The sequence below is a fragment of the Sinohyriopsis cumingii genome, chromosome 6 (genome assembly GCF_028554795.1).
Source record: "Sinohyriopsis cumingii isolate HCF-2022 chromosome 6, ASM2855479v2, whole genome shotgun sequence".
In the NCBI taxonomy this organism is placed as follows: Eukaryota; Metazoa; Mollusca; class Bivalvia; order Unionida; family Unionidae; genus Sinohyriopsis; species Sinohyriopsis cumingii.
The window spans coordinates 52,271,296-52,283,777 of NC_142966.1; the positions used below are offsets into that span (position 1 = coordinate 52,271,296).

The following is a 12,482-nucleotide window of genomic DNA, read 5'->3' on the forward strand; positions in this document are numbered from 1 at the left end:
TCCCCGGAAAAAAACATATAGCCATGATAATAGGAAACCCACCGAAAATAGGGCCCAACTCATGTAACAAAGGAAAAACTACACCCAAAATGGCGCCCAAGGGGACGATAACTCCACCCATTCGTATCAGTAATAACAAACTGAAATATCATAACAGTCAGGCCCCTGGACCATCAAAACCCTTAACTCACGAACAATTACTCAGCAGCCAAAACAAAACACAAGCTAACCCAACCACTAAATCAAAACCTAACGTGTGGGATGGCAAGGGTAAAGGGAAGGGACCCATGTTTCCCAAGAACAAACCTGCACCAAAATAATTCAAACTCACATACCACAAAGAACCAAAGAAACAGGCCACATTTTCATACCACCCCATAGAACACACACTTTATATCAGTAGCAACTCCAATAAACTGATAAACTTAACTGTTAACAGTCTCACACAGTCCTCCTTAGGGTTCATCAAGGACAATTCAAAATATTTAGACCAAACACAACATACATAATAGTACACTGCAGCACTCGCAGTCAAATGGCCAAATTCCTAGAAATTGAAATTATTAACAACATTAGGGTTAACGTTGAAAGACACAAACAAATAGGGACAAAGAACATAATCACCAAAACACACAATAGCAACCAGACCCTCATGGCAATAAACAATAACACACGAACAAATGACTTAGCCACACACACTCGCACGAACAACCCCACATTTAAAGCAGTTCTAAAACTCACAGGACAAAATAAAGGGATAAACAATGAAACCTGACTGCCAAACTCAAAGACAGTTGTACCCCCATAAATAGGGCGTATAAACTCAAAAATCATTTAGGACAGGAAACCAATACAGCGATACTAGAATCAAACTCTCCACTCTCAACCATTATAATAAGACTAGGTCACTCTGGGGCACTCCACCGCCTTGAGACCTACATAAACAAACCCAGGTTCTGCAGCAACTGCCAACACTGGGGACATTTTTCTAACAGATGTAGATATACCCAACTATGCTACAAATGCGGGGAAACCACAAAGGTGTATGTCGTAGAACCACACCCAAATATACCAACTGCAGGGGCCCCCACCTACCTAAATCCCACGAATGCCCCAACACTGTCATTGAATATCAAACCATATATATCATGAACAACAAGCAAATCCCGTATCATGCGGCGAAAAAACTAACCCCCAGTAATAAAAATCACCACATCATATTAACTCCAAACAAACCAGCAACTGAAGCAACCACAGCCCAATCACCCAACCAACCAAGGTCAAACAAGATCAAATAAGATTAAATAAACAAGATCCATTCTTAATCAAATCCCACAAAGACTCACAACTCCACCCCGAAGAATCAGATAACACTAACACCAAAAACAAATCACTGTCAAACCCGACAATACAAAAGTTACTCAAAGAGATCAAAGCCGAACTTATCAACAACCATCACTCAATCGTGGATAAAATAACACAGATAATAAGCAAAATCGAATCAAATTTGAAGTTAACATCATAACCCTCAACACAAAACAATCAATAAATGACCACCCCAATAATGGATTACACAACAAACCGGAACATTATAATATGGCAATGGAATGCTAGAGGGCTAATAAGTAATATCAGTGAACTCAAAGCCAAATTACAAAACTTAGAACACAAACCAGATATTATATGCATTCAAGAAACAAAAATAAAAAGTAGAACCAAACAAATGCCCAAACTCCCAGGATACGCCCCAGGTCACTTCAAAAATCGAACCACGGGACAAGGAGGTGGGGGTTTAGCCATCTATATAGCAGATAACATCCCGAATGTAACAACAATAACCATAACACCAACCTCAGGTAGCAACGAAGCATTCGAAATTCAGTCTCTCATAATTCATGCAGGCAAACGTCAAATACAAATATTCAACATTTATGACACAGGGGGAACATCAGGCACGGCCAGCTTAATTACTTACAAACAAATAAATGATCACAAATGAGTAGATCAGATCGTCATATGTGGAGATTTCAATGCCCATAACGAGCGGGGGGTGGGGGGCGGTGTGACGGACAAAAGAGGCAAATTGATTGAAGAATGGACAGAAGAATCTAACTTAACCATTTTAAATGACAGTACAAAAACGCGCCTTAACCCAGAAAACGTTCTCATGTCCGCCATCGACCTCACCAGTTGCTCGCCATCAATAACCCAGCTGGCGGACTGGAGAGTGGATCAAACTGACCCCTTGGGCAGTGACCACTTTCCAGTAATAGTCACCCTGCAGATGACAGTCCAATACAACTCGCTAAAAAGAACCCCTAGATGGATATATTCAAAACCAGAGTGGACCACATTTAATGAAACACTAAGCAAAGTAGACACCAAAAACCTAGAAAATGATAATATTAATAAATATTACGAAAACCTGATTGATACCATACTAAAGGCAGCCACCACCAACATACCCAAAACTAGTGGTAACCCAAATAAACAAGCAGTCTCATGGTGGAATGATGAATGCAAACAAGCCAAAACTGATTAAAGAAAAGCCCTCAATAAATTCAAACGCACTAAAAACTCTATTGATTTCACTATATATAAACAAAAGGAGAAAAACCTTAAAAACATAATTAAACAGGCAAAGGAATCAACTTGGCATAATTAATGCACGAATATCAATATCACAACTAGTACCAAACAAGTCTGGGATAAGATTAGATCAATTAGAGGAAAGACAACTAACACCACCTCAAAAATAGCTGGAGCCATTACTAATAAAGAAAAAGCTGACCGACTAGCTCAGCATTTCTCAGATATGAGTAGCAACACCAACCACACCCCAGCATTTCAATTACATAGGCACAAAGTAGAAAGAACCCATAGTAATCTCTTTAAAGACCTCGGTCCCAAAGTCTCGAACCTAAATAAAGACATTACAACTTACGAATGGGACCTAGCATTGAAAACCAAAAACGAAACTAGCCCAGATGAAGATCAAATAGGATACACAATACACAAAATATCCCAAATAACATTAAACAAACAATTATTAAATTACTAAACCAAATATGGATTTCATGCAAATTACCCAATAAATGGAAGCACGCAATAGTAATTCCAATATCCATGCAAGGAAAAGACCCTAACGATATTAGCTCCTACAGACCCATTTCCCTAACAAAAACATTTGTAAGATCATGGAAACCATAGTCATCAACCGACTTAAACACCACCTAGAGAGCAATAATTTAATCTCCGATAATCAATGCGGATTTAGAAACAAAAGATCCACCACGGATCAACTAATACGATTGGAAACCGCCATCAAATTAGCGTTCAACTCCAAACGCAAAGCTGATAGGAATTTAATTGCAGTATTTATTGACTTCGAAAAGGCATTCGACCATGTATGGACCAAAGGCTTTTTAGCCAAACTCAACCACTACGCCATCACAGGTTGAATGTTTAAATTCATTCAAAACTTCCTCGCTGACCGTAAAATATCAACCAGAGTCGGCGACACCTACTCTGAACCACACACACTTGAAAACGGTACAACACAAGGGAGCGTATTCAGCCCAACCCTTTTCAACATCATGATTAATGACTTGGACACCAACTTAACATCAAAACTGATTGAACTCTCACAATTTGCTGATGATAGTGGATTATGGAGAGCAGGAAACCTATCCAACCACAAAGTTATCAGCGATATTCAAACAAGTTTAAACAAAATAGGGAAATGGGCTGATAAATAGGGTTTCAAATTATCCCATGAAAAAACCATAGCAGTATTATTCACCACCAAACGTAAATTACAAAATCAGTTTTCCAAACTCACCATCCAAAATCAAGAAATTAAATTCGTAAAAGTAGCACGATTTTTAGGAATGCATTATGACTCCAAGCTAAACTGGGGACACCACATAAACGAACTAGTCAAAAGGTGCAATAAAGACCTTAACCTCCTTACAACCCTTAAAGGAACCACCTGGGGATCCAATCAAGAATCCTTACTAGCATCATATAAATCGTTAATTAGATCTAAACTAGATTACGGATGCCAAATTTACAACTCGGCACCCCAAAATAACCTCAAGAAACTATATAGCATACAAAGAAAGGCCCTAATTATTTGCACTGGAGCACTAACATCCACATCACTAGTGGAGCTTCAAATCTTAACTGGAGAACTGCCGCTCCACCTTAGAAGACAAGAACTCACCCACAGATATGCAGCCAGGCTAACAACACATCCCGACACACCCCACCCGGCTAGTTATAAATAAATGCAACATACCTTTTAGAACTAAATTATCACAAAACATACCAGTAGGGAAATTAGTCCATCAATTTGTTGAACAACTTCCTATAGACAACCTCCAAGCAGAAATTGCAAATCACTATGACAAAGAACCATGGATAACTATCAATCCCTCAGTTAACACCCTCATTACGAAATATGGCAATAAAAACGAATAGGAACTCAAACTAAACACAATCTATACAGAAAAAAAATCAACTCAGTATATTGCAACTACATTAAGATTTACACGGATGGATCCAAAATAACAGAACCACACATAACAGCAACAGCTTCCGTAATCCCCGAACTTAACATCAAAGTAGGACGAAGACTACCTAACCTCTGCTCTATATACACAGCTGAATTATGGGCCATACCTGAAGCACTCAAATAGATCAAAGAGAACAAAATACCCCCAGCGATAATAATAAGTGACTCGCTAAGCGTCATAAACTCAATACTTAATAACAACACCAAATCAAGAGAAAATTATCTTAGGCAAACCAATTTATTGTTAAAAATACTGAACAATAATAACTTACAAGTAGAATTTATGTGGATACCATCCATATTAACATACCAGGTAACGATATGGCAGATATAACAGCTAAACAAAAACTAAACGAAACCACTCACATCAACCTAGATTATAGCATATGCGACCTCAATAGCATATCTAAAACCCTCATTGATAATAAATGGCAGGACTTATGGAACACAAGCACTCAAGGCAGGAAACTAAAAACCATCATTAAAGAAGTCTGTAGAAATAGGAAACCACCCAAAACAAAAGGTAGTGAACACAAATTCATAAATAGAATACTCACGGGCATAACCAAGCTGGCTAACAGCTTCGGACAGTACATAGGACCACAACCACATAACTCTAACTGCTACCACTGCAGGGTCCCAGAAGACATAGAGCATATTTTTAACAACTGCCACACACTTGAAAAAGAAAGGGCTAAGTTTAAAGTTAAACAGCATAATATTGGATCCCCTGCAACATACCCAGAATTCTCGATATTTTTAACAACTGCCACACACTTGAAAAAGAAAGGGCTAAGTTTAAAGTTAAACAGCATAATATTGGATCCCCTGCAACATACCCAGAATTCTCGATGAACACAAACCCCAATATTAATCTAACATTCTAAAATATCAAAAGTTTTATACACGAATCCAATCTAATAAAAAAAAATCAAAGAAAGTAAATCAAAGACAAGTCAAAAATATTACATATCATTGTTTGGGAATTATGACGGCCGGCTCAGTCTCATGGGTTCACAGACTGACACAGCCGTTCATAGCCCGAATAATAAAAGCCAGTTAAAGACGAATATTACAAAATCACTGCTTGGTAATTATGACGGCCTGCTAGGTCTCGTGGGTTCACAGACTGACACAGCCGTTTATAGCCCGAATAATAAAAACCAGTTAAGGACGAATCTAATAAAAAAAATCAATTTTTAAAAATAAAAAAATCATTGTTTGAGAATTATAACGGCCTGTCAGGTCTCGTGGGTTCACAAACTAACACAGGCGTCCATAGCCCAAACAATAAAAACCAGTTAAGGACGAATATAACAAAATCACTGTTTGAGAATTATGACGGCCTGCTAGGTCTCGTGGGTTCACAGCCTGACACAGCTGTTCATAGCCCGAATAATAAAAACCAATTAAGGCCACAAAAAATTAAAATAGGAAAATAGGAATTAATTAAAACAGGACTCCATAATAACATACAAACAACCATAAAACAAGTTTTCACTCCAAACCAATAAGATAAGGAATCAAAATAAATAAGGAATTCAAGAAGGAAAGAAAAGAAACTTTTTTTAAAAAAACAACAATAATTATAATTTAATTTATTTAACTTTTTTTTTTTTAAATCTTTATCTATACTGCCTTTCTGATCTAACCTAAACCGTCTCCTTGTCTCTTAAACAACATCTGGCTGAAATTTTAAATCAAGCTTCCACGGGTATTTCTACAAACATACTCAGCCAAATCCAGGCAATGTTGGCAGATGACCCCGAAGAATTTGAAACTTCCACGCTGGCAGCGGACCTGGAAGTATCATCATCCAGCGGCGATGAAGCTGAGGAACCTGCACCACCTAAACAGAGTGGAAAAAAGGAAGGCTCTGTCTACCGGATTATGGGACTGGGAAAGGCAATTGATGATATCAAGAAAGCGGGCCACTTCGTCAATGCAATCCAATACATTAATTGGCGCTCTACTATGAACCTTCCTCAGAGTTCTCCTTACGCCAGCTGACCGAGGCGGCTAAATACATCGCTAAACTTCATCGTTATGCCTTTCCAGGGGAAACTAACGAAGAAAGCAAACAGCCCAGCTATGCAGGGAAGCAGAGGACAGACGGGGAACGTTTGCCTAAAAACAAAAGTCCTTCTTAGGGCTACTAAAATTGCCTGTAAATATCTAATAGGGATCCATTTTGGCTTGGTATCCCTCCTAGATCAACTAATCTTACAACTGAATTGATCTGTTTTGGTACCGCCGTTTAAATTCTCACACTTACTCTTTTACCATGCGTTACTCAATTGCTATAAGTCGTTTAGACTTGACCGATTGGTTTTTAATTTCAATAAGTATGTACACTATGCACACTAAATTCAAACTTGTTCGGAAAATTTTATTAAAAATGTATAACTCTTATGATTTGATTAATTGCAGAAGTGGCTAACACATTATTGGTATATTTTGTCCATTATTAAAACTGAACATGATTTGGAATAAGTACGGGCTGGCTTTTGGGGAGTACATGACATCCATGGCTGGCTTTCCGAGTACCTTTCCTCCTTAACCACGCTCGGACGCTCGAACGATTTCCACCTGCCACAAGACCAGGGCCCGGTATCACTAAACATCTTAAGTGTGATTTTCGACTCAAATTTTGAGATTTTCCTCAATATTTGAGATTTTTCTCAAATCCGGTTTCACAATGCACAAATGAGAAAAATCTAAACTCAAAGTTGAGAACTGTCCTCATTTATCTGAGGTTATGGTTATGCTCCCTCAAGTGGAGACGCTCAAATATGGCGCTTGAACGACGTTATCGTCGACGTCATCAAAGGATTCGATTAGAAAGGAGAATTATAAGGGATAGAGGTAACCCAATGGACGTCGATGACACTGTTTTGTTCGCTCGCTATAGATTTACCAGGCTTACCATTTTATTCATCTTAAATACTGTTACTGAAAAACTTGATTCAGCTTTTACGAAGCGGAGCATGGCGTTACCACCCCTCCACATGGTGCTTGTGGCCTTACGCTTTTTCGCCACTGGCGCTCACTTCAGGCTCATCGGAGAGTCGTTGGGTGTGAGTGTAGCCAGTGTAAGCAGATGCATATTTGAAGTGGCAAGAGCATTAGTGAGACAGGCAAAGAAGTTCATAGAATTTCCCAGGCATGAGGCAGCATCAGTTGTCAAACAGGGGTTTTACAGGATTTCTGGTAAGGTATTTTCCATTTATTTTATTTTACTCAAAAAATTTTCAACAAAACGTTATTCGTGTTCATTATTAGCAGCATCCGCTCCATATACGTCATATGGCCATGACCCCTAGTAAAAACAGCTGATAATGTCGGATGGACATAGTACACAATTAATTTTACTATATGTTCTCTACATTTGTTTCTCAGTACTGACCTTTCCACTGTGTGACAATCAATGCAAATCATATGTTAATCTAAAATACCTTCAAAGATGACTTCACGGTGAAGTTCTTGTCAAAGGTTGACCTGCTCTTTTTTTAGATCATTGACTCTCAACATAACAGCATGTAACCAGAACACGTATTTCACTTCCGGATCATCACCAAGGCCTTATTACTCACTGTGCACTGTCGCCAAAATACATACAGACAACAACACCCTGAGCTCATATTATCAAGAATAAACAGTTACCTTTAAATCCCTACCAAAATTGCATAAATAAAACTCTTCTATCACCATCAAAATGAGAGAGGAAAAAATGTTCTAAAAATAGACTAGAACTACATTCGTGGGTACTGAACTGGAAGTATTAATTGTGATGTAATTCCGGATAATGAAGTGCCGTCAAACATGCGGCCAGCCGGATGATTTTAATTGGCCCGCCAGAGCTCTAACAGCTATAAACTCTTTGCTTTTGAGTTTTCTGCTGCAGATCTCGACATCAAGAAAAAAAAAAAAAACAGTGACCAATGGTATAAAATAGGTTGGACATTACTGTGATAGATTTTGCACAGAAAGAAACAATGCCATATTATTTATTCATAGTTATTACTACGAAGCCTGCAAAATGTGTTATTCGGTTACAAAGTAAACGAGTTAACTATAGGTAGGAATGTGCGATTAAAAAATAAATTATGTTAATACGTTTATACGGGCTTGACGGAATTGTTGTCAATATTATTATTAGTAATTAAATTAATTATTTATAAAATGTCAACATAGGATCCCTGATAATGAAATATTCATAGCACTTACACCAGAATAGAAACACTACATGTATACAAACATACAGGCGACACATTGTCCTTTTCTGTAATATAATGTAAGGCATTCATTAATGTAGTATCATAACACAATTTCATTTGTTAAAGGATATCTTATAGATTTTGATTAAGTAAACCAGTGAAGCGAATATAGTAGATAATTTATATACTTATAATCATAGATGTTCATAGAAGTGAATAGGCATGATTATATGTATAATAAAATGTCAAAATCAAGATGAAATTGGTCACTTTAGCAACAGGAATTAAAATTCAAATTCACATATACAATGTTCATGAAAAGTTAGGCTAATTATCAAAAAAATTTGGGTAAATAATTTAGTACTTGATGCTTTCAATATGATTTAATCCATTATATTATTTGAGTTAGCTATCATTATGCAACACTTGACCCATTTCTGAACTGGTAATTTATCATGTAGATTAACATAATTCGTTTTTTTTTTAAATTTCATAATAAACAAGAAAGTGACAACAAAATAATTTATTGCAGCATATACTGGATGTCCATAATATCAAATATTTTAAAAATAATTTATTTATTTTAATTGCAGGATTTCCAAATGTTATAGGGGCAGTAGATGGCACATTCATCAGGATTCAGGCCCCAAGTTCTAATGAACAGGATTATGTAAACAGAAAAGGATTTCATTCACTTAATGTACAGGTAATTAATAAAGGAGGAACATAGAGTGTGAGAGACACTTGGCCCCACAATTTACAAACATTATAATTGAAACTGCAATTATCAATAAATTGAACTAGTATGTGAAATTGGGAAATACACATAAAACATGGAAAGATAATTTATAAACTGTAATAAAGTTTGTGTTATCCTCCAAATCACATTATTTATTGGATTACACGTACATTAAAAATGTAATATTTGTTATTATGTACATGTCAAATTTGTGAATTTAAATTGTAAATAAAGGACAATTAAAATAGATATTGATATAACCTTGTATGTGCGATTTTAAACTTAATATATTACTTTTCAGATGACCTGTGACTATAGATTCCAAATAACAAACTGTGTAGCAAAGTGGCCAGGCTCTGTTCATGACTCAAGGATGTTCTGGGAAAGTAAACTATGTACTGCATTTGAGAATGGTAATCAATGTGCATGGATTATATATATATATATATTTGTGCACAAAAATCATTTCATAATATTGTTTTATTTTTTAGTAATTTTTTACCAAATTACTGGTGGTTATGATGTAGGTATAAGTTCAAAAGCACAGTTCATCAAACAAAAGTAGTATTTCTTATTGTCATGTTGAAATTAGCCTGATATATGGATATGTATCTCCTGGACACAAAATATACCTAGATGATATTGGATTATATAAATCATTGATCATAGGTATGGTGGTTGTATAATATGTAATCATACTGAGAAGCTGTCATTCAAAATTACAATAATTTATCCTATCAAGAGCAAACAAAAATTATTTTTACCTATAATACATGTTACTAATACGATTTTTTTTAATATGATGATAATTTTAGGTGTTAAATTTAATTTTGCTCAAATTTACCTTTTAATATCAAATATTAAATTTCAATTTTCAATAAAATAACCGATACTATATATCTGATATATAATTACTAATATTTTCAGGTAAATATGATGGATTTCTACTTGGTGACTCTGGCTATCCTTGTCGGAACTTCCTTATGACACCATACAATGCAGCTACCACAACTGCACAGAAGTACAATGATGCCTTATGTAGAGCCAGAGTCGTTATAGAACAAACATTTGGCATCCTAAAGAGGCGTTTCCCATGTTTGCATAATGGAATGAGAGTTTCTCCTGATAAAGCTACCTTATACACATTGACCTGTGTTGTTCTTCATAACATAGGCATATACAAGGGGGACATCATTCCAGCTGATGATTTAATTGCAGATAATGAAGAAATATTTAATATTAATGATCCAGGGGATGGAAATGCTTTGCGTGATTATATATGCAGGACATATTTTTCATGAATTATTTTCTTTAATTCATTTCCTAATTTAACTCTTCTATTATAGGTTTATTATTATATAATTGAAGACAATTCAGTATAAATATATGCAAAAAGCAAAAAATACATTATCACATTTATAACATACAGATGCACTGAAGACAAATATTAGATTATTTATTGTTCAATGAAACACATCTGAGTTGCTTGTTGAAGGAGAATTTCCTTTTTCAAAATAAGAATTTCATTTTTAAGGCTTAAATTTGCATCCAATTTTATAAACATTTCTTTCTCCTTCTGTAATTTAGTAATTTCCAAATCTAGTTTTATAATCTCTTTTTCAAGCTTTATGGTTTCCAATTCAATTTTTTTGTTTTCCAGTTTTAAGTTCTCCTCTTCCGCATCTGCATATTTATATGTTGTTTTAAATCTTTTGTTTCCTTGACGTACTGATACGATGGACACTGAATCTGGAAAGAAAATAATGTTGATGTGAATGAATGGAAGCATATGAATAGGTTTTTATTTTTTTTTTATTAATATGTGTGTTGAAAGGTAAATCAACATAGGACATAACAATTAGGTCAGATTATTTACACACTCCCACTGCATCAAATAAGGTAGTTGAAATATGGTAGGAAATTTATGTAATATTCTAATAAAATAATTCTTGAAAAAACATAATATTACCAATTTATTACCATGATTGTGAAATTAGTCTATTTATAATGTCAATATGTTTCATAATTATATACCAACATTCATTGAAATAATGAAAATCTGCTTCATATAGATTATAATAATATTTAAAACTATACTATGATAGAAACATACTGATATTGAATATTGTGGATGAATATCTTTTAGTGTCCTTGAGCTTTGGTAAGGGTGTGGTATAGAAGCAAACTTATTTTGCAAAAATCTTAATTTTATAACATTTTAGATTTTGTTATATTTTGAAACATTTGCTAAATATTTTTGTTAGTATAGTATCAGTTTTGATATTTTAATCAATGGTAAAACAGTAAACATTTATTAGTTTTACCTGATGATAATGATTGATTGCTTGGTCCTGGCAATGGTTCAGATGTTACCTGCATGCCAGAACATTTAATTTTTCCCACCTCCTCCTCAAGATTTTCCACTGAAAGAAAAAGATGGATAAAAAATGTATTTAAAATCAATTTAATGATAAAATTCAATTTTAATTATTTTTTTTTACAAAGATATTGTAATAATTGTCTGAACCAACACTCCTTAATGCAAAAGTGATGTACTATATACTGTCGGTAAAGTAGATTGATCTTTTTGTTTTAATATGTTTTGGAGGGTGAATTATAGTAATTGGTGAGAACAAAATATTAATTTTTTGCAAAATCATTGTAACATGCATATACCCAATACAACCCCTAAGTAGTTAAATAAAAATTAATTACTTAAATTGTATGCACCATTAAAGTCCATAACATTAAATGTGTAATAAATATGTTCTGGTTCAATAAATTCATTCCATAATATTGGTTTTGCTCTTAATTTTTTATGTTCAATTACCTCTTTGCTTTATGTTGTCATATTGCTTTCTGCACTGAAGTACAGTTCTTGGCTCTGAGGAAATGCTAAAAGAGGGAACAAAATTTATTACGATATTGACCTTAAGTTGTATCTGGATTG

General features: G+C 34.9%; 1 protein-coding gene across 1 annotated transcript; it reads right to left on the reverse strand.

Annotated features, from left to right (window-relative positions):
• Window positions 1-10,988: 10,988 nt before the first annotated feature.
• Window positions 10,989-11,947, reverse strand: LOC149796933 (uncharacterized). Its single transcript, XM_089961615.1, has 2 exons — window positions 11,857-11,947; window positions 10,989-11,281 (listed from the first exon to the last, which is right to left on the reverse strand). The coding sequence occupies exons 1-2, from the start codon at window positions 11,909-11,911 to the stop codon at window positions 10,989-10,991; spliced, it is 348 nt and encodes a 115-aa protein (XP_089817741.1). The 5' UTR covers window positions 11,912-11,947.
• Between the last annotated feature and the right edge of the window lie 535 nt (window positions 11,948-12,482).